The sequence below is a fragment of the Accipiter gentilis genome, chromosome 11, assembly GCF_929443795.1.
Source record: "Accipiter gentilis chromosome 11, bAccGen1.1, whole genome shotgun sequence".
Taxonomy (NCBI): Eukaryota; Metazoa; Chordata; class Aves; order Accipitriformes; family Accipitridae; genus Astur; species Astur gentilis.
This window is the reverse complement of record NC_064890.1, coordinates 25545407-25569583: the sequence shown is the minus strand read 5'-3', so window position 1 is coordinate 25569583 and position 24177 is coordinate 25545407. Positions and strand designations below refer to the sequence as shown.

The window sequence follows — 24177 nt, the reverse complement described above, 5'->3', positions numbered from 1 at the left end:
GCATGTTCTCCTCTGTATTACCTAACAAGGACACTCCTGCAATTCAAGATTCTCTATACAGTATCTAGTGCACAAGTTAAAGGGTAAATAATAGTTATCGAGAAATAGTTTTTCCTTATTTTCCATGATAATACAATACATGGTATTAGGGTTAAGCATATTGTACATCAAGTTCATGATGAAATCTGTAGCAGTTTAGCTAGCGACACCAACAGGAGCAGGATTTGGCCCTGTTAGCCAGGCTAAACTATAGTTTTATTGGTATTCCTTTCAGCTGCTTCATCTTTTGCATCAGAGAAATGGATTCAATGGGACACTAAATTCTGGTGGAACACAGCCTATTTACTCCTTTCAATAAAATTAAATTTTTCTGAGTTGTCTGATTCATTTTCAGTTGCATTTTTAGTCAGAAGCAGAATTTAATTAAGCAATTAAATTATAAACACAGCCCATAAACCTCTAGCTTTACCTAACTCACATAGTGAACTTCCATTTACTCACTGTATGTGACAGGCTTTCCTCTCATCCATTCTCTAATATAGTTATTTGCCAGGTCACTTAAGGGACAGCTTTACTATCCTAAGAACATGGCAATAGTTTCTTTCAAAGCATGCATAAACCTAATGTAAAATGACTGAAATCAGGTATGGTCTGGGGTTTTTTTTGTTTTTTTGGGGTTTTTTTTTTGTTTGTTTGTTTTCTGTGCTTGTAACTGTATGTCATCTGTGCTTAACGGTCTGTATTTCTGACATAATGAGCCTGAGAAAAAATGAGAATAGCGAGCATGTGGCACAAGGAAGATTTGTACTTTAGATGATACACATTATATAAAAGTGTACAGCTGAGGTTTTAGAGTGCAAAGGTCAAAGGACACAAACTCTAAAATTAGTTTTCTCATTTCACAAATTAACATCAACATTTTTCTAAATTCCTTATTTGAAGAGATATTTTCTTCAATACCTACAGGCATAAAAATACTAAACGGACTATTTGTGCTATCTAGGTTTAGGTATCTTACCTAGTAGGAAAACTGTCTTAGGGTGCATTTGTATTTGATGGCATCAGATAGATCCTTTCACAGAGAAGTTGTTGAAGGGGTCTCCAAGTGCTCTTTAATCACCTGCTTAATGAACCTCTCCCTGTTGATCAGAGGGGGTCAGGAGATTACCTTATCAACGTGAGCTTATATCAACTCATCCTAACAGGCTGTGGTATGAATACCCATACCACCAGTGCATCATCTGCTCTCTTTTTTAACAACTCCAAATAGAGCTCTTCTATTTCCAGGGCGTTTAAAGATTTCAAATGAAAACCGGTGGAAGTTTTGGGAACCAGTGGAATTTTTTAAATCTTCAGTTATGAACATAGACTTAAAAAAAGTAGTTTGTATAATTTGCTAGTATTTTCACTTGTTTACTGGCTAAAGAAGCTGTTCTTCTTAAAATGGACCATCTTTCTCCCTTCAAGCCCCTCACTGGCAAGGAGCTCCACTTTGAACTACATTCACACAACCTTTATAGCCATCACCCCAGTCTGTCATTCCAGATGGAAAATTATTTCATCCTGAGAATACTACCAACTCAATGCCCCTTCCCATAACTGTGGTTGATATTATTTGTGGAAACCCCACAAAGCATCATGATCAGGCCTCCATTAGGTCTGTGTGTGTACATCTTTATAAAAGGTAAGACGAAGTAGTGCGTGCATCTATTTCATAGTATATATATGCACAGTCCCTCATACTTTTATGCAGCCAATACTACTCAGCCACAAATACTACTTCAGCTATGCTCTTTTTATGATCACTCTGTTAAATATTGGGATATAAGCACTGAAACAACCTCTATGCACTGTTGGAGAATATAGACCATATCAGCTTCATGAACTTAGGAACACGAAGAACCACCATCATCCTAACCTTCAGCTGTAACTAGAAAAATAAACATATCATTAAACAAACCTGTATCAGAGAAATGTAAGACCACCTTTACAAAATTAATTCTGCTATCAAGACCCCCATCAATAAATCCAGCAGTCCCATTAAGAAACAGATACCATTTTTGCTGATGGCTATGAAATTACATTTTTCTAAATACACAAACTGTTTTTGAATTTAATAGCCCAACTTTTCTGCATCACTTAGTTACACCTCTTTCACAGAAACTACAATTGCATCATATTCCAAAATATAGAATTATCTAAACTGCTAATAAATATGCACATCATAGTTAAGTATCAGTGTAAATGAAGAATGCATGGACTATACTATATCAAAATTAATTTTAATGTTTACACATGTTCTGGTCAATATCTTGGTATTGTTGAAATCAACAAAAATAATAAAACAACAGACACTATATCTGTAATACATGCAGACATGCACACAGATAGTAATCACCTGAGTCCTTTTCTGCTGTTGCTAAATATAAAAAAAAGAGAAGAAAAACATCATTACAGAAATATAACTACTTTAAGTTCATTAGAGAAGAATAAATACCACACAAGAAGTTAAAATCTTTTAAAATCTTAAGCATAGCAGTGAGAGTCCTGACAGTCAGGTCACATGTGATGGGTTTTGTCAGCTGAGAGAGAAATGATGTATGTTTTTAGGTAGTATATTTATATTTACTAGTCCTATATAGTCTATATTTCAGGCTCACTGGCTGAGTTTGCATCCATATTGTGCCTGGGAATTTAGAAACATAAATAATAGTAAAAGAATATAAGAAAGTAAGAATATAAGAATATTATTTTTGTTAGAACCTTCTTTGCATCTCTACTTTTTAGCTAGTTACTATTGGTCTAGAGCTGATATTATCATGCAACAGTTGCATTTTGACTGACTAATATGATGTTGTTCACTGTAGAAATATTCAAAGAATTGGACAAAAATCCCCAAAATCTATGACAGCTACATTTGAGGACATGAGTAATGTTATAAAGATAATGACTATATGCTTTCTATATGCAAAGTGAGGAGTAAGCAACTAATGCATACACTAACATGAATTACTTTCAAGAGAAGAACATAATTTCAGTGCATGGATACAATAATGCTCCCAAAAACCTGAAGAAGCAGAATGGAACGTATTGGTGAAAACCATTACATTTATATTAGTAAAAATGTAGGATATTTGTAATGACCAGACTATAGAAAGAAACCAATACAGGTCTCATTGCTACTGAAAGCCAATGTTTTTAATTTTCTGATGTTATGATGCTGGAGCCCTTCACTTTCAAATAGTACTCTACTTTATTCTCAGAAAAGTAGTCAACCTATTTCTCATTGAGGTACTAGATTTATATATACAATTATCTATTGTGCTTTGGGTTTACAATTACATGAGTGTAAAACTACTTACAGAAATCTAGTTGTGTTTCAACCAAAAGACAACAAATCAAAAAATAAATTTGCAAGTCAAAATATGCCATGGGATGGACAGCAGCTTTATTTGCCTGTTCCAGCTTACTGCAGTGTTAACGGTGTGCCTATTTTAAAGTGCAAAATTTGCTACTTGCAGTGGAACTGCCACAATTGTCTAGGATATAGTTAAAAATCTTGGGCAAAGATGTGTTTACATCACTGTAAAAACTTTTCCAATCCAATTTAGTGTGAGTTTTGTCATCTTTTAAAAATGTTTCTATTTTTATACCCATTATTTCAACAGGTTTGCTGAAAGACTGAAATACTTAACATTAAAAAATCCCATTCATGAATACAGAAAGATAAAAACTAAAGAAAACATTTATTTCTGCTTTTTCATTTTCCAGAATAGATTTAATATTCATCCTTCTTTCTTTAACACAACATGATATCATAATTAATTATGATAAACTGGTTACTAAGATGGTTTCATGTTGTTACTCCCATGATATAATACTGGTTGCTATAGTGATGAGATGGGTTTTTTTGTTAATCATTTGTGAGATTGGTTAACTCATGTTTTTCACAGAATTTGAGCAGAAATGGAAAAAGGAAAAAAAAGTTGGTTTTATAATATTGGTAAACATGAGGCTTCTTCATTTTGCTGCTATGATAACTCTATTTCTTCTAGGGTATTGCTAGAAATACATGCTATAAAAAAACACAACATGCATAAATTTTGGATTTTTTAAAAGCAGAATTCATTTTTTATATATTTTCCTGTTAATTGACTCTACCTCCAAAAATCCTGTTATATAGATGTGCACACACTGTCTTCTATTCCTGAATATATCTATACAGGTATATCTCAAGGTTTCTGCGCTTTATGGAGAATAACAGATGTGTCTTGACAAGGCATTTGACTATTATGACTTTTTGTTCTATATAAGGCTTACAAATAGTAAAATGACATTGTGTACCCTAGCCATTTTTTTTGGCAAAATCTTAGTTAATTTCCTGATATCTTTCTAGCACATACCTAAATTCCAGAAAACCTTCTGATTACCGTCAAATCTAGTATTTTGTCCCATTAATTCATTCAGAAAATCAGGATGTAATTAAGGTTTTAATCATCAGATTATTATTATTATACATCTGGCAATACAACAGCAAAAATAAATAACACTTATCTATCTGTCTGCCGTAAAGTACATCAAAAAAGCATCTATACCCGGAGTTTTCAAGTTTCAAGGTACTGTCACTGCTGTTAAGGAAAGAATTTCCTGTCAGTAGTTTAATTACTAGAAATAGTTAGAGAAATAAAAAATAACCCATAAACAACCTTTTAGATTTATGGAGAACTCAAAAGTAAGAACAAAGGGCAACTTAAATTAGGAAGTCCTAGTCTTCCATTCAAACAGGGTCCCAGGAGGCATATTAAAGCAATGAATAGGAAAAAGCTCCATAGTTCACCAGCTGAGATTTTAATGAGACATTTCCCCTTGCTGTGGAAGGGGTTTGTTCTGGAAAGGGAAAAGGCTGCTCATAGAATATTCAGTTAATAGGCATTGTTGGCTTTTACAGCCACTTTGGCAGTTGATTGCTGTACTAACCTTCTATTTTGGCATATTCTGTAAGTCGAGTGTAATTGATCAAGGCAGCCTTCTCCAGACATTTTCTAACCACTTTCTTCACCTCTTCTGCTGGTATGGGAGTGGCAATATCTTTCATTAAAACCTGTGCCAGAGACAATTATACCACTTGGTTATAGTCATTACCCAAAACCCAAGGGAAAAGGATAAAAGTATCCTAAAGGTACTACAGAACTGATAATGATTAAAGGCAGAAATCAAAAAGGAACTATTTCAGCTGGTGGAACTAGATATTTGTCTTTGAAGTTTTCTGTTCAACCCTGGTTTGATTGCCTATATGGTATTTATATACAATACCCCTACTGTCTGGCATCTTGCAGCATGCCAGTCAGTCTTTGTTTGGGTGACGCTAAGACCAGTATAACAAGAGCATTCTGTGGATGGGCTCGATCATGGTGCTCACTAAACATGTGGATGTGGAGATTTGCTTGGTTCTCACCTGTGGAAAAGCTTCCACCCTTGTATAACCATTGACTCTTCAACAGTGTAAAGGAGAAACAACACCACCATCAGAGCTAGCTAATACCGACTTGCTTTTCCTCCTTCATAAAGTTATTCAAATTCAACATGTCCTGGCTGTGAAAAACAGTCATCTATAGTAGGCAGGGAAAGCATTGAACTTCTGGTGGGATATTTTATTATGGACAAGTAGAAGTACAGATCATATAAAGCTTTTCAAAACCTGCCAGTTTTTAAAGCCTATTTATTTTTAAAATATAGGACTTTGATAAAATGGATCACCTGTTGCAAATGAGGTAAACTGAGAATATATACCTCTTTATATAAATGCAACACTATATACTCTGGATTACTATATAAAATGTAATAAATATTGTTAATAATTCACTTGCATTTTTACTTTAATTCTATACTCCATTAACTTTCAACAGGTAGATGTAAACAAAACTCAGTATGTTTTTACCACATTTTAATGTAAATAATAAAATTTCAGATAACTCACAACCATTTAAAAATGCTTCTCCAACAGATCTCCAGACAAGCTACACCCTTATAAAACATATCTAAAAATTACTGTTAAAGAGAGGGAGCAAGAGATATGGTCTGGGAAAGAATATGGTAGAAAAGAAACAGGTTCGGCAACAGAAAAGCTATTAGGAAGATGTTGCAAAGCAGACTTCTCCCATTACTTGCACACACACATGACATATCTACTTTAGTCAACTTGTTCTTTTTTAATGAGTAACTTCTGGGTTATCAACAAGTGAAAATACAGTCTTCAAAACCTTTTATTCTGCATCTGATTTTTTTCAAAAGTTTCATAGACAGGTAAAATAAATTGTTTCTAACTCAGTCTGCATCAACAAGTATAGGAATGCTGACAAGTCAAGACTGACAACAGTGTTGCTTGAGCACCAGATAGAGTACCATTGCCATTTTTAACAGCAGGAAGAGTGAGAGGAAATAGCTGTTTCATGTAACACAAAGGAATCTACACAGCACTACAGTCGCTGAGGTTATAAGTGAAAGGAAACGTATATATCCAGACTTTCTATGTATTTTTTAACATGGCAGAGATTTTCAAACACAGAATCTCTATCTATGGAGTGTTCTGCAGTGCAGAACAACTGACACTTCCCAGGGCCAGACCTCTCAGATTTTGGCAAAGCTACACAGACTGGGATCTAAGCTTTTTCTTTTAATTCATAGCTTCATCAGGCTCCTGCTGACACTATTCCTCTGGAATCTCTGCAGGAATTTAAAGTTCTCTTTCCTCAGAGATGACTGAGATGCATTTACCATTATGAGGTCTTCTCCCTTCCAGTCAATACAAGAGGATTTGCTGGGCAGGAGTTTATATTTACAGCTGCCTGTGTTAGTTTCGCTGCGTATAGCTTTTTCTTCTTAAATTGACTCAGATTATGCATTCATGGAAGATTATTTGGATTATATAGAAGCTTTTTAATGTTACATATCAGTATAGACAACATCATCAGCATAGAAACCATAAAAAACAGGAAAGGGGGGCTGTCAACTAGACTTGTACTACTTTAGAAGTAATGCTGGGTAATCAAATTATAAAGAAAGAGAGAGTCACTGCAGTGGCTTGAAGTGAAAGTCTAATAAATAAGTCCTACAGAAAACAGCTGTTTGCCTCTGTGGAAGACAATAAGAAAAAACCTCCCAGTAAACAATTAAAACCAGTAGTAAAATACCTGAGAAGACATGAGTCTGCTTTCAGCAGCCTGAAGGCGAAAGAAAAATGCAGGTTTAGTACTCAAGCAGAATTTAAAATATGTTCTCAAACTTACCCTTTCAAGTAATGAAAGTGTGGCTTTTAAAGCTCCTTCAGGACGTCCAAAAGGAAAACAGTATCTTTAAAAACAAAACAAACAAAAAAAAAAAAAGGAAGAGAAAATTATCAGAATTATAATAACTAAGTTAAGAATTTATTTTGAGATGTAACTACACAACTTGCATTACTGTGAAGGATATTTATTGGTCTCTGATGAGCTAAATTGTCATCTTCTTGGAAAGAGATACTATTTCTCATGTAGTCATGACAGCTACTGGAGCTGTGAAGTAGCACTCTATATTATATCTTGTTTTAATATTGGGATTAAGATAAGGGTAAAATGTTAGATATTTAAGTTTCTAGAGAAATATGGGAATAAAAATGCCTGCAGATATTCCATAGTTTTTCCTATTATATTATAAATATCTTGGAAAAGCATTTAATGTTATCTTAAAATTTATCAGCTACAACTTAAACCATACCCACTTCTGTCTTGATACTTCTAAAATTATGTAAACTAAAAAGTAAACCCATTGATAGCTTTGTTTTTCATTTTTGTCTACGGAATGATCCAATAGATCATGTCAATGAGACTACAAAGCTCAGGCAACTGTAACCTTTCTTAATCCTGTCTGTAAAATCTTGCTGGGATATCCCCAATTGGGAAAAGGATTTTTTACGTTGCTGAGATTATTTTTTTCTTATTATTACTCACTAAGCACGGTAGCCTCATATTCTAATGTTTTCCAATAGTAAAATCTTTTCTAATGATAAAAGGATTCAGACCAGTGAATTTTATATATACATTTTGTTCAGCCAAAATTAAGCTCTGTAAATGAGGTCAAAAAAGGATTTCCTGCAGCGAGACTTCCAGTATTTGCTTTGCCTCATTTTGTTTCTTTCTTACTGTAGTGCTAACAATTTTTGAGGACAGGTTAACAAATTAGCAAAGCAGATTTAATGACCCTTAGGCATTGAGTCACCTTAAAACAGAACACATCTTTAGATGTTTTGCCTCCTCTCCCTTTGCAGTGTATTTCCACAATCCTTAACTTGTCTTTCCCACTGTTTATTCCTATCAATCTCTAACGGTAGTTTTTGAATAAATGTCACTCAATTATACTTAATATTTCAAATCAAAGACTTCCTTCCATGTATGTTCTGCAATGTAAATAACGTAAGAAGCTTCCAAAACCCCATCAGTTTTACGTTCACGATGCAGACAGAAGTCCCACAGTAGAACAGGGGTTACTCAGTTTATTTCAGAGACAATATGTATGCGTACAACATGGGCAGCGAGCTTATGTGTGCAGTTGGTGCAAGGAGCTTCTCACAGAGGACAGTTGTTCTCTTGAGATAAGCAGCTTAAAGAAAAGGAAATGTTCACAGTAGGGGCCTAAAGGGACACTCTGAGCAGTCCTGCTTCCAGTGTTACAGCCTATATGCTGCTGAGGAGGCAGGGAAGCAGCATCTTGCTGGGAGGAGAAATTCAATCTCTTGGGTAAAACCCCCATGGCCCATTTCACACTCTTTGGCTGTGGCAAGAATGCTCCCACAGCTGAGGGGATCTTTAAGGATAGGGAGACATAGATGGTGACAGTAGTCAACTCAATTATTAGACAACTGGGTCTGTGACATCCAAGAGGACCAAGCAGTAAGTTAGTTGATGCGTACAAAGGTAGTGGACATCAGGAGATGTTTACGTAAGTGACCTAGGGGAGAACAGAGGAGTAGCACCCATGGTCTACATTAGTACCAGCAACATACAGAAGTGTAGGAGGAACACTCCAGAGATAAAATTCACACAGCCAGGCAAGAGGTTAGGTTAAAGTCCCAGACCCTCACAGAAGCTTTCTCTGAAATATTGGCTCTTCCACATTTGATGCCTGAGAGGCAGGCAGAGATCTGAAGTCTTAGTGGGTAGGTAAGATGACAGAGAGGAAAGGTTTAAGTGCCTTAAGAACTGGGAAATACTTTGGATGAGAGCCACCAGCACAGGATAAGCTGACTGCATCTTAATCATAATGGAGGCGGGCTGATAGCAATGAAAATTAAAAAAGGCCATAGGGGAGTATTAAAACTGGAAGCTGCAGGTTAGCTGACAGGCGTGTGAGAGCATCTTTTTCAGATGGGTGTGACCTAAGTGGACATAGCAAATATCCAGTGCATCTCTGAAAAGACAGGAAGAGAAATACACTCTTCTGTTAAACTGTCCACAATGACAGCTGACCAGTGCATGCAATGCCAAGCAACGGAGCAAGGGCAAAGTTTAGACAAGTTCCGACATATTAAAAAAAAAGTGCTGGTGCTCCTTTAAAGTCTGTATTGCTGACTCCTTAATGAGGATGATGAGAGTGATCAGGAAATGTTAAGTGAGATTAGAGGAGCTGCAAAGTGATGACAAATAGTAAAGAGATTTCAACTATACACGTGTACACTTGGTCAATGTCTCATTAGGATGAGATATAATGATAATATTTTGGGACACAGTTTCGAATTGCTTCCTTGGACAGCTAATTTAAGACCCACAAGAAAAGATGCTATTCCGGATTTGGTCTCAAATGTGAACAGGACATAGTTTGGGAGGTGCAGAGCAGGAGAGGTGCTCTATAGTAGTGATCATACAACAATAACAGTTAATACTGTAGCAAAAGAGAACAGGCCAAAAAAATTCAGTACATGTACATTCAGTACATGTATATTCAATTTCAGGAATGGGACCTATGAAGAAATGAAGAAATTGAAAAACAAAAGGCAGAACCTTAAAGGATCAATCAAAAAAGCAAGAAACCTACAAGGAGCCTGAGGAAAATTAAAAAAGTAGGAGCCCAAGTCAAATGCATACCACAAGAAAAAGTGGTCAGCACCCACCCCCCCCCAAACCCTGTATGTGACTCCATGAGGAAGATAAAGAGGTTATTGTAGAGAATCTGGCATTTAAAAACTGTAAAACCTATCAGAACAAGGAAGACATGAAAGTCTCTCAAATATTCTAGGGCACATGAACAGCACGGATGGTCGAACTGACAGTAGAAAGAACAGTTGAAGCAGGAAGCCAGCCTGCCAGATGGTAGGACTGCCCAGTGACAAGGACTACAAGGCATTCAGGGACAGTAAGGCCAAAGCAGAGAAACTCAGTGCATGCTTTGCATTAATCTTTACTGCAGAATCTACTTTTAAAAATGTTGAACATTTCAGTTATCACAACAATTTTGATGGATTGAAATAAGGAGTGGTTTTAATACCATGTTTTCTTAAGAAAGCAATCTCACAGCCAAGGTTATTCTTTGTTAATTAATGATACAGGTGAACCTTTTACATTACTTGAGTCAAGGTTTTCTTTAAAAGTCTAATACCATTTTTTTATCAGGATGCCCTGTATCATGACTCTATATGCTTTATAAGTTCAGATTCCAAGGCAGTACTGATTCTTCCTTCTACCAGTATTATGGCAGTATCCTCATTTAAATCCAGACATTCCACCTAATTTTTTTTTATTTCTAACATTTGTTCAGAGAAAGATATAATAATTGCTCTTCACCTGGCAGAGCACTGTTTGCTTATCTTGATTAAATAGGGGGGGTTTAAGGCAAACCTTAAAGTCCTCTGAAGGGTGGAGACATTAATCTTTGAATGACACATTTAATTGCTCTCAAGGAGGAGTTTCTAACATTGTTTGAATTCCCTCAAAACACACCAAGACTGAGGCAGAAATATCCTATGGTCACTGATACAGCCGAAGTTCATCAGCATACTCTAGTGTACACATAAGCAGACATGATGGGTTTACCTTTATTTGTTCCAACTCAAATAATTATTTAGACATTATTATACATTTTATAATTAGTTTTATGCGCATGAAGGTCTGAAGGTGAACAGAATTATTCTCAACATGCCCAGCCTCAATTCTTGTTCTCCCATCTCCCTCCTCTCTCTGTACACATTCAGAAGCCTTCTGCTGCTTCAATACTTCTTGGGTCACAGCTACTGTCACTGACCTCACCATTGAGTATGAGTAAAAGTACTTATATTCATTGGAAATTATAGCCATTGTGTTTCTACCACAAACTTGACAGGATATGGTCACAAGTATGCCAATCACAGGCCAGAGGTTTTCTCCTAGCTCCAATACTCCTTCATTATTTTTGTTGTAGCAAGCATGAGAAGATTGTCACAGAAACAAGATTTCCTTCCACCTGCAGATGACGTTCTTTGTCAGTACTCTCCTCCTGCCTTTCCAAGACCTGGGTAGGAAGCACTCTGCCCTATGCTGTTCTGTACTGCTTCTCTGGTAAGAGCTATTTAATCCCATGGAAGACAGAAAACAGGAAGCGTGTCAGGGAAGAATGTTTAAAGGAAATAAAGGAAGAAAGCATCATTTTTTTTTCCCCAAAAGGAATACCTTCCAAGGAGAATCCTAGCTCTCTTTAGTTTTAATACAGAGATGAAGTCCCAAGACTGCTATGTCCTCTACGCTCAAAAAATCCCCAACCACCTAGTTATCAACATGACAGATACCAGTGAATGCTAGACATTTACCTCATCAAACCAGAGGGGCATCCAATAAACTTACAGCCAACCTTGCCAAACAAAAGAAAGCTGTTTCACACAGCACTATTTAAACTGTGGAACTGGTTGTCATAAGGTGATACAGAGACAAAAAAATTCTATAAATACATTCTAAAAAAAGATTAGATTAACAGAATAATGGCAGATAGGTTGGCTTAGTGTGATAAACTAACAGATTTGGTGGTCTACATGCCATTTTTATACTAAGCTTCATAAACCATCAACTGCTAGAAAACAGAAGGAAATACCACCCCAAGTTTGCTCTGGTTCTTGTTCTCCTTCCCTAAACATCTTCTGCTGGTACTAACAGTCCTTACATATGACAAACTCTTTATTGAGTATGATGGACCTTAGCTGATTTAGGAAAGGTAAGTATATCATGAAACCAAGAAAATCACATTAGACATCTAGAAAAGTTTTCGCTGCCTTCTATCAAAGATGTTCTCTACTCATTCTGATTATTACTAATCCAGAAATTACTATGGCTCAGTCATTTTCATTCAAACAATTTTCTTAGTCAGCATTATAGAAAGCTTAAAGTTTAAAAGCTTCAACAAAAATCAGGCCTATATTCTTGCACAATCTTTTCTACCATAGAAAAATACAACTCGCATGATACACAAATAAATTTTAAGCACAATCACTTTTGTAAATAAATCATTACACATTTCATAAATTTAAAATTTCTTTGCAGGTAGACTATTTTATTTTCACTCCAATTGTTCAAGACCAAAATTTAACACCATGAGAAAATTCCTCCAGAAAAAACTTAGTATTCATTGAATAAATTATACACTCACCTGAAGTGGCTTATTTGGTTTTCTAAAAGGCAGGAAAGTCTGTCCTTAATTTCCTCAAACCTTTCTTTCTCTTCAACAGATACTGTTCCAATTCCATCTGGCCTGTAATATTAAATATTTAATCATTGTTGATAGCTCTTCACGCTGATTCCTCTTTAAATAGTGATCTTTATTTTTTTTGTTTTTAAAGTGTTCAGTTAACATGCGTGTTAACTATCCTTTCCCCTTTCCCATTGCCTTGAAGGATTAAACAATAACTCGTGAATATAAAGAACAGACTGCAATCAGAAAAACAATTAAACTTTTGAGCTGAACTTTTAAATTCAAGTCCTAAGTTTCTACCTGATCCCAATATGAACACAAGGTAGCATGTATTTCTCCCAAATAATTCTCCAAGATATGTAATATCCTTTATCAAGAAAATTAGTACTATTGGCACAGTAGAGGGGCCTACACAGACCTTGTTGAATTTCAACTCCTTGAATCTTCCAGATATTTTCCCAGAGGCACAATATATCTGAAAGTGATTTTCAACTAAAGGTGGGAAGCAAACTACGGTGAGAAAAGTCAGAGCAGGCAACACCTAGGAACTCCCCTGCTTAGAGTGAGCATAGATTTTTTTGATCCCTTATCCCATACTGACAAACAGCAGCATGTAAACAAGACTTCCATATAAATATAGCATAAAGGATGCAACAAAGAAATAGTCTTTAAAAACCAAAATCACTAGCACTTTTTTAAACATACATTTTTAAGTCCCAATAATTATTAATAAGCCTTGCATTAAGTATGTTAAGCACACACTCAGTCTAAAGTCTTAGCCTAAAGGTGTTATTAATGTATTTATACTAGTGACGAAATTAAAGAAATCTAAATACATATTTCCCAAATGGTATTTTTGCCATGCAGTCACAACTTCTCCACATACAACATACTTTAAAAAGAACTATCTGAAAACTTCCTGTTACTCTCTTAACTTCCAGCTCCAGGGTAACAAGAGCTACTGCTTCCCACCTGAGTTTATGACCCTGACACCAAGTGCAGATCTGCCCTGTACCTCCTCCAGAGCCTCCAAAACTGTATCTCAATGTTTCTAGAACTGAGGAAATTGTAGTAAAATGGCATGAAGAAGGACAACGTTCTATGAATGTTCTAAGAATCATTCTAGAATTCTATGAACATGTTTTTGCTAAATTGTTACTTTAACTTTCTGCACTATACTTAAATCTAGGACGGATAAGTTGCTACCTGATCATGACATAAACAATTCTCTCACCCTTTAAATCACTTATATTTGTGATCTGTCAAGTCAAGGTGGAAAGAATGCCAGAACTCCTTAAATTATTGTGAAGACAACAATAAAAATCAGATATGGTGGAGGTATGAGTAACCAGGCACATCAATATACTATTGTATAAATTTGATGTGAAAGAGCAAATAACTTATCTTCTTTCTTTTGATGGATGCCAGGATACTTTACCTCAGCCTTCTGACAGATGGAACAGGCTCAAATTTAAGTAAATTGCACTGTCTGATTGCATTGTCAGGAAAGATCGTGCTCTGGAGTGATAAAGCAAATAGTTCTGTCATATTAAACCTCGCTGAGGCATGTCATATATATGACAGAAAAGACCTGGGGGTCCAGATAACAGTAAGTGAAAAAGGTGAGCCAGTAGGATGTCATATCTGTCAACCTGAACTAAGGCTAGGATCACTACGTACCAGGGACCTGTCACTTCACTGAGTTTGTTGTCATAAAGAACCTCACTGACAACACCTAAAATTTTCAGAACTGTTAAATATATTTTCAGTGGATGTTTGCATAGAAGCAGAGGAAAAGGAAAGAGAACACAAAAAGCTGTTAGAAAAACGTACCACCTATAGCACTGAAAAACTTGTGTCTTGAACACATGCTTTTAGAAAACAGCACAAACTCTGAATCATTATTTTGTTTCTTCCTGTTAGCCTTATTGCAACAAGCAGAACATAAAAATGCATTTTCACAACAAAGTTCTGAGACACGTGTTGTGCTGGAGATCATTTTTTGCTACTCTTGGGAATATGTATCTACTACTGAGAACAAAGAATCCACCGAAAAAGAATCTGAGATGAGCTGAGAGAGAAAAAATAGATAAATAGTTTCAAAATTTCTGCTCATTTTGTCTTCTAGATATTTTTCTTTAATTGCTTTAAAGACAGAATAAAATAAAATAGCACTGTTTTGAGCTGGTTATTTTTATTTATAAATTACTGTGCCTGCCAAGAAAATCAGACTCAAGCAGTCATATGGTTTTCAAAGGTTTGGGTGATCCATAAAATGCGCCTTTCCTACTATCCCAAATGTTATGGATAGTGGTTTGGACTTGATTTTTTCAATTCAAAACCAGTATTCAGCTTTCTTACTGCATCTTGGGACCTCTCTTCCAAGAACTCAGCCAAGAAAAGTGATTGACTGTCTTAAGAATAGTTTTCATTTTAACATTATCTTCTCAAGAAGGTAAAGGGAGAGTGAATTTTCCTTTCCTCCACATTCTTTTCCTCCTTATTCTTCACAACTGCTTTTGGGATAAAAGAACTAGGTGAAACAGTGAACACTCGAAACCTGAGTCTCTCTCTTATATTAGTTCTCCATTTTGTCAGAACTCTGTCAATTGGATTTGGATTGGCCTGTCTTGTCTGCTTAGATCACAGTCTAACTAGCACAGACGTAACGTTGTCTCTGGTCACATCTCAAACTGTTTAATTCACTCAGACTTAAATATCGAAAGAGAATTGAAATAAATACCTCATGAACTAGAGCTAGGAAATTCAAGTGGGACGTAGCTGTTCGACCATAAGATACTTAAATAATGACACCAAAAATACAGGTTGACCAGAATTTTTAAAGAAACCTTTACTGTGACAATTTTGCAAGATTGCTGTCCTGATGGCAGTTACTCTAGGGAAGCTGATTGATTAGGTGGTGTATTTAGGTTTTCCTCTGGGAATGGACTGTTTTTCCTCACTTGATATAATCCTTTAAGGCTTGGAGTACCCTCTAGAAATATTTTGCTGTCTAGAGGTCCTAAAACCTGTAGTAATTCGCAGAGGTCACTTGATGCATTGTAGCATTAAGATTCTTGTGAATAGCTATGGCACGTGAGATAAAAATGGTATTCCAGTTCCAATGGGAATTAGATACGATGGACACTGGGTTGCCTGTAGATTGTTTCCAGCCTTCAACTTTGGAAACAGCTTCTCCTAGTGGCTTCTCAGAGAGTGAACTGTTATCTCAAGCAAGACTGCTTTGTTGAGAGAGCCTTGTGAAATACTAACTGAACATGACTGACTTTGCTTTTTTCCTCTGGAACATTGTTGGTACTGGTGCCTTTGGCATATTTGCATATTTTAAAAATATTTAAAGTCTTTTCAATAAGCTTTCCTCATTAAAAACATAGACCATCACTTTGGTCTGTCATGAAGAAAAAAGAGTATGAGGAGAGGAATGCATAGATTGATATTCTAACATGTACAAACACACGCACACATAGATGAGAATGGAAAGGCTGACCAAAAGAATCTGTCAGAGAAAGATGAGAAATTATGATGAAAAACAAAATACAAGAAAAATACTTCAGCTAAGGTCTTACTTCAAGACATTTATATAATAAACTACATTTCAAGGGCACAGGAAAAACAAAAGCAAAACTTAAATGTCATCTTGGCTCCTAGAAACAAATTGTTTTAGAAGACTTCAGTGCTTTCTAAGAGCTCTTGTTTTTGAATTCAGCAGGATGCACAAGAAAATGGAAGAACAGCGACAATTTTCAAATTAGCAAGATAAAAGTTTGACTTTTTGTTTCTTAGCAAACTGAAAATTAAATTGTTTAGAATTTTGATATAGAGTTTTTATTATCTATTTATAGGACTTTAATATCCAAAGACTAATATGCAAATTTTTCTTTAATACACAGTTGCATTAATTAAGGCTTTTGCACAGTCCATGGTTTATGTTAGACAAATCTAAGAAAAAACCAATGATTTACATTATCAGCTTAGAAGCAGGCAGAGCAGACATCTTTTTATTAACAGAAAATGAAGCGAGCAAATTATCACGTGGCATTTAAACATAGCTTTAACCAGCAGGCACTTGAAGAGCTAGCATTTTGTTGTTTATATTAACCATTCTTCAAACATTCTGACAAAAAAAAGGGCACAATAGAGCCTTCTGTTGTACGCATTTTTCAGGCTGATCCTACATCTGCTTACAGGTCATACCCTCTTTTTCACAAGTGAACGAAAAAGACCAATTCTGAAGGCCACTAAAACAGATTAAGATGATAAATCAGGTTAATTTTAATGATCTTTTACGCAGTTATATTTTAGGTAGGATTCATTAATGCCCTTCTACTGAAAAGATAAGCATGTACTAATATATGATCATTCTACCCAAAGTATAAGGGTATGTATTGGCATTAATCAGTTGAAATTAATGACAAAACAATGTATAATGTTTAGGAAAGGTGAGAGTATGTAATAGCATTAGCTGTTTTTTCATTACCTAAGATGGCAAGTATCACCTTAACTATGCAGAACTTTATTCTAATATTTCTTAATAATGTGTGAATTGTGATTAATTTTCTATTGATAATTTCTCTGAGGCTTTTCAGAAGCAGATTTGTTTTGGCATGTTGAAAAATGTGCCTCTGTTAATATTGTAGTGAGGACACATTTTATTATAACATTATTATAGTCACTACCACTTTCCAGCACAGGGCAGTATCCTTCCTTAAACCAAAGGTGAGGTCACCAAGGCTTCCCTTGGTACTTGCAACAGGGTAAGGAACCTTGCTTCTAGCTTTGAACGCAGGACAACCCTACTGATAACTTTCTTGTGGCTATTTACAACAGTAATATATAGGAATTTCTGTCACTAATGGAACAGCATTAACTAAAAAAAAACCCCATACTTAATTATTTAGAGGGGCCTCACATCAGAGGCCTGGGGGTGTGATGCTCGTAAGTGAACCACTTCAAAAGGAGAACGCAGATTAAATTAAAGAAGGTTTACCTTCCTCTGTGCTCCATATACCTTGGAGACGCTCAGCTTCCAAAAATGAAAGATGAACCGGATGATGCAAGATGCTTGGCACAGGGCAGTACGTAAAACTGAAAGACCTAGCGAAAAAAGTTCTATTCTCAGCGTTGCCCAACGAGCCTCAGAAAAGGGGAAGATACATTCACCTGAAGAAAAGTGATATAAATGTCCAAGAATCAACTAGTTTTTCCAGCTTTGAGAGAACACTGCTTCTCATCTAGAAGCACAAACTCACATAGCATATCAATCCTAAAAGGTATATTTTCTCATTCCAGTATTCTGTGGAAATGGTGACTGGTAACAAATGACTTCTGAATAAAAAAAAAAAGCTTTTGGGCATGAGAACTCCACTCTCACTATTTCCATTATAGAGGACTGATAGAAAAATAAGACAAACTACAAAACCAACAGACTCTTGTTAAGTCTCTAGATGCTGTATCAAACATGACAGAGAATTTATATAAAATGCTGGTAGAATGATGGAATATAACTTCTGATGTAACACACTTCCCTAAAGATCCACACTATAAGGGAACTCAGGCTCCTTCCTCCAGCTGTTGGACAGCCTTGGAACAGATCTAAGATTAAAGCAGAAGGTCCAACTGCTGATAAAAATCAGGGAAAGAAGACCTTGCACCTGCTATCATTACAAGACAGACAGAATGTGTAGGGTTGAGAGTAAGAAGCACAGCAGAAAGAGGAAGCATTTTCAACTGCTTAAAACTGAAAGGTTCCACAAAATCCTGCTAGCAATGGTTTCTTGGGAAAACCATCTAAGAAGTTGTCGTGGTTTAACCCCAGCCAGCAACTAAGCACCACGCAGCCGCTCACTCACTCCCCCCCATTCAGTGGGATGGGGGAGAAAATTGGGAAAAAAGAAGTAAAGCTCCTGGGTTGAGATAAGAATGGTTTAATAGAACAGAAAAGAAGAAAGTAATAATGATAATGATAACACTAATAAAATGACAACAGTAGTAATAAAAGGATTGGAATGTACAAATGATGCGCAGGGCAATAGCTCACCACCTGCCGACCGACACCCTGCCAGTCTCCGAGAGGCGATTCCCTGCCCCCACTTCCCAGTTCCTAAACTAGATGGGACGTCCCATGGTATGGAATAGACCGTTGGCCAGTTTGGGTCAGGTGCCCTGATTGTGTCCTGTGCCAACTTCTTGTGCCCTGGCTGGGCATGAGAAGCTGAAAAATCCTTGACTATAGTCTAAACACTACTGAGCAACAACTGAAAACATCAGTGTGTTACCAACATTCTTCGCATACTGAACTCAAAACATAGCACTGTACCAGCTACTAGGAAGACAGTTAACTCTATCCCAGCTGAAACCAGGACAGAAGTCTATATGCTATCCAAATATTTTTATATACAAAATTATACATACAAAAACATAACACTTCTGGGAAGAGATCAACTGGACAAAACCTTCCATGTCAGATGGTAACCATGTGCAGAGAAATGGTGAAACTACTGACTTAAGTTCTGGAATTTTAGATTAAATCTTATTAGACATTGTTTATGGAAGATACAAAATGGAAGGAGAAACGAGCAAGATACAGACAACCTTACTTTAATGCTAGAGTTAATTTAGTCAGAAGAGAAGGAAATATCTATTCAGAAGCTCCACAAAAAATGATTAGAAGAGACAGAGCACTGTAATGATATTATTTTCCTTATTTTTACAAAGTTCCTTGTCCCAGATTTGAAAGGGATGATTTCTCTGAACATTCTTTTATCACTTGACACAAAGTGTAAAAATGCAATAAATGGTTCTTATCACAAAACATTGAAAAATGAAAAGAAATATATGAATGCATAGCACCCTCTGAAGTTTCCATAGTTTCATTTCTCTTATGTGTTCATTTACTCCACTTTAATATATTTCTTCCAAGCATAACAGGAGCAAGAAGCCTATCAGAGAGTCTACAGTGCCAAATGATGGCAAGGATCTAAAAAGAGCTCTCAGAGAGGGCAAGGCTATTGCAGAGATACGAAATGAATTCTTTGCGCTGGTGTTTATTATGAAGGAAATTAAGAAGACTCCTACGCTGGAACCCTTCTTTGTTCACAGAAAAAAATCTTTATCTTCAGCACAGAATCTGTCCAAACTTAAAGCAACTAAGAAAAAGCTTACGGAATAAATTAGAAAAATGGACAGCAGTAAGCAGCTAGGGCCAGAACTGAATTACCTATGGTTGTGTGAATGTTCTCACCAAGAACTGCCTTCCTCCTGAGGAATGGTAGGTGAAGAATGTGAGATCAATTTAAAAGTCAGAAGTCTACAGGGGAGGTGGTAGGGGCAACTACAGGCCAGTAAGCTTTACATACATCCCAGAAAGTTAGAATGAACTATAATATAAGGATATTTAAGGATAAAATTAAAGAAAAAGGGGTAAATATTATCTATTGTGAAGAAGTCTGTAGGGCTCTGAAGCCATAAGGCAGAGAAATCTTACCTTCTGATCTTCTTGAAGTGCTCTAAAGGGATCAAAAACAGGTGGATGAGTGTGATGTGACTGATACGATGTACCTGGATTTCTAAAAATCTTTTGTCAGAGTCCCTAACCAAAGGCTTTTAAGGCAATTAAACAGCCGCTGAGTAGGAGTGAAAGTCCTTACATTTACAGTGAAAAAAGAGAGAGTAGGAATAAAGGGTGAGTACCTGCATTGAAGGTAAGTTATGAGTAGAGTTGTGGAGGGATCTATGCTGAGACCTGTGTTATTTTACAGTATTCATAAATGACCTGGCAAACAGCTAAGAACTGAGGTGACAGTAAATGCAATTGTAATGATAGTTATGTGGCATAGTGTGGAATTCCAGAAGGATCTTATGAAATCAAGTAGCAATAAAACAGCAATGATCAAATGTAAGGAGAAATCAGTTGCTATTCAGGACAAAAATCTTAGTGTTATGATGGATAATTCCATGAAACCTTCTCTGTTCAGTAGCAGTCAAAGAAGCAAATCAACATTGGGAATTACCAGAAAAGATTAATGAATTAGCAGAAAACATCCATCCAGGGTAATCAATGCATGGTTCACCCATGCTTCTTGAATCTTAAATAGTAAAAAGACAACAGAGAAGGATTTTTCTTTATTGTCTCTCCTCTATCCCTTCCAATAGCAACAGAGAATGAAATGAGATGTGTAGGAATCAAGTTCAAAGCAAGAGATCTTCAAGCAAGAGGAGGCTGAGTTGTGGAACTTGCTGCCAAGGGTGTTGAGGATGCAAAGGCCTTACACAGGTTCAGGGGTGCAATGGACAAGTACCTGAAACAGATACTCACTCCAGGTTACCAAACAGGCATATTCTGAGCTGCAAAGAGTTGGAGATTGAAAGAGCACGAAGAGGAAATATCGCATATGCTTGCCCTTCTCTTACTCCAAGCTGGTCAATGCTGGATACAGGTGACTGGCTTAGAAGAACCCTGACTCAGTATGACTGTTCTTCTATGTAAACACACATGCACTGAAGATTTCAAAATGAAGGCAGAAAGAAACTATTTATCTTTGGTTATAAACTGATTTTTGTAGCATTAGTTTCACCTTCATTTCTCGTATATGAACTTCCGATAAATCAGCTGTCTTTCTGAATAGAAAAAGGTATAACCAGGGAATATGCTTGAATTTTGAATTTTTCAATTCAGTCTGTAACTCAGCAGGTGGAAAGAAGTCACTTTGCACTTCATGTGATACCCACCAGCATCCATTTCAGACAAGAGGGACTGAATAGAAGTCACAGCATGAAAAGTAGACAAAAGTGAATATGATGGGGAAGAAAACAATAGCTCCTACCTGGACTGTTTAGACTGAAATGTCAGCATTCAGGAATATCCTATAGTTCTTTGTTCTGCCCATTTCACTTTCACCAGAGATACACAAGTGCATGCGTAACTGCAGTGCGAAAAGTTTGCTTGTGAACTAATGACTTTAATGGGGACCATATAGTGGAACATTTCAGAAGAAAAACATTATGAAGAGGAGACAAAGGAGAAGCTTTTGTAAAGTTACATAGCACCAGAAGCACAGCCAACGAAAGCTGATTTTATTTACTGGAGGAAAAGGAATCAGTTGATTCAGAAACAAGGATGTGTTTTTGTTTAAAAAAATCAGCAAGGCTATTCTTTTACTAAAATATTTTGCTTTTTAGCTATTTAGGAAGAGAATATCTTAAGAACGTCATCCGCAAAAGCAGAAATACGTTTCCTACATAAGCAGTTTGTTAGCCCAGTTGAAATGCTCTTCCAAGCAGGAAAGGAAAGGCACGAATCAGGCTTTAATTCCTCAGTCTAGGACTCAGCATATTGTGTTTGATCCTGCATAAACATTTCTGTTCCCAAACCAACAACATTGGCATAAGAGACACACTAAGTACCAGCACGCTTGATAACTCTGTCAGAACTTGTTACCTACATCTTCATCTGAGGAAAGAAAACAGTTGGGGACTGTTCTCTGGTCCTGAGACCAGGTGGCAAGGTCTGCTGAAAACAGCCTACACCAGAGCTCAGTTCAGGTCTCCTCTGTGCTCCACAATGTCCCTGAAGGTCTAGGACAACAATTTACTTTTATGTGTTTATTCCAGGTGTTTTAATGTACAACCATGGCTATTGTGTTACAGTCTGCAAGAACATTACAGCCTGCAGCATGAAACAGAGTTCATATTTCAAGTCCTAGGGGTGCATCAAAAGAGCACAGGGGATACTTGAGGGTTCAAAATCTGCTGGAAGAGTTCTGGAGACATACGAAGGGTGGAAAGAGCCAAAGCTGATTCAGCCTTGTTCATGGTGTTTACTGGGAGCACTATTCAGTACGTGCAATCCCACAGCCATGCCTGGGATCTTAAAGGGTGTCTATGACTAATGGTCAGTTGGGTCCATTGTATTAGACTGGTTCCTCACCAGTTTTATTTAGCAAATTAGCTGTAGTCATTGGTGTGCTCAGCATATGTCCTGGTATGGCCCCAGCATATTTTGTAGATTTGCTCTGACTTGTGCTCGAGTTTCTCCTCACTAGACTATCAGAAATGAAAGCGAGTGACACCTTTATCTGATCATTTGACTGATGTCACTAGATTGTCTGCTACTCTAAAATTCATGCCTAAAAGAAATTGATAATTTGAACTACAGGTATGGCTGCATTTCTACATGCTCCTCCATCACCTGACTTCAAGATCATTTTTGATGATCTTTCTCAGGCTAGTGGAAGGTCTAAGATCCCTCTGTGAAGCAGAGGTGAAATATAAATTGAATGCATCATGCCCAGAGTATAAAGCTCTTTGTCTTTGTTCTGTGGTCTTTCTAATTCTCAGCCTGACTTACAAAACTAAGATGTATAACGCCAGGGATCAGCCTAGAACTTTGGCCTGTTGTGCATTGTCTGTGAAATTCTTTTTTCCCTTTTACTATTTTTTAGTACTGCGGCAGATGAATGAGTGGATGTATTATGTGTGTCTGTCATCATCAGTGAGTGTGTCTGTTTCTGTCCTTGACTTACTTTTCTTCTTTCTTCATGTTTCTTTTTTCTTCCTTTTTACAATATCTCAGTTCTAGTCAGACCCTCTCTGTTCAACACTTCTTTTATTCCTAAAACACTCATGCTATTCAGAGAATATCTGTACAGAAGGAATAGACAGAATACAGAGTGCTTACCACTGTGTAAATGATGTGCTCCCTGAGATATTTTCATGCACTGCATGGACTGTTGTCCTTCACTTAAATTATGAAATAAAAAGAAATGTATCTACCTTTCTTTTGAATTCTTGAAATAAGTTTGAGCAATTATCACTGTATATTTGTCTTGTTAGGTTGAAACCAGTAATAAAAAGGCTATAAACAACAAAGACTTAGACTCAATAGGAAATACGAATGTGTCAGGTTCTTCAGGAACTGACAAAAGCAGCATGCTTTTACAGAGAATATGTTACCAACTAAGAGACAGAAAATCTCCTAACTCACCAGTATGAACATTAAGATTCTTGAGAGTATTTCAGGTACATTCAAAAACATTTTAATTTTGACTATTATTTTCAAGGATTACATAATGTTAATCTCACACTACCAAATCACTCAGGTCACAAATGCCCAGCTCCTGTCCTCACAGATGAAGCTTTGTCTGAGGCAATGAAGGAAACAATATCCTTTTTAAGGATTGTCCCTTCTTCACTGGCTCAAGGACAAGTAAAACAGCCTCTGTGACTGACTGGTTGCAAGGCAACATAAGCATATGTGTTGGGAAGAAAATCTCCCTCTCTCCTGATACCTATCAGGATTCAGTTTTGGGGATTTACTGACAGCATCACAGTAATTGCTTTTTGGGACTGTGAGTAGGTTTTCCTCTAGTAACGGGATTGGATCAGCTGAGACCTATTGGTCTTTCCCTTGTTATTTTTGAACTTCTAAAACATATTTCCTACAGCAGTCTACAAATCTAGTGTGCACAGTAGGGTAGA

General features: G+C 36.6%; 1 protein-coding gene across 6 annotated transcripts in view; it reads right to left on the bottom strand.

The window, feature by feature from the left end:
- The window catches only part of CADPS2 (calcium dependent secretion activator 2), a 324748-nt gene that overhangs the window by 76595 nt on the left and 223976 nt on the right, over window positions 1-24177 (bottom strand). For 3 of the 6 annotated variants that reach the window (XM_049814057.1, XM_049814052.1, XM_049814053.1), the window contains exons 14-17: window positions 12640-12741; window positions 7287-7350; window positions 4978-5101; window positions 2399-2419 (exon numbers count right to left, since the gene is read on the bottom strand). In XM_049814057.1, coding sequence (XP_049670014.1) covers window positions 2399-2419; window positions 4978-5101; window positions 7287-7350; window positions 12640-12741 — 311 coding nt within the window. The remainder of the gene's footprint in view (window positions 1-2398; window positions 2420-4977; window positions 5102-7286; window positions 7351-12639; window positions 12742-24177) is intronic. The other 3 variants (XM_049814058.1, XM_049814054.1, XM_049814055.1) reach the window with 1 other exon arrangement.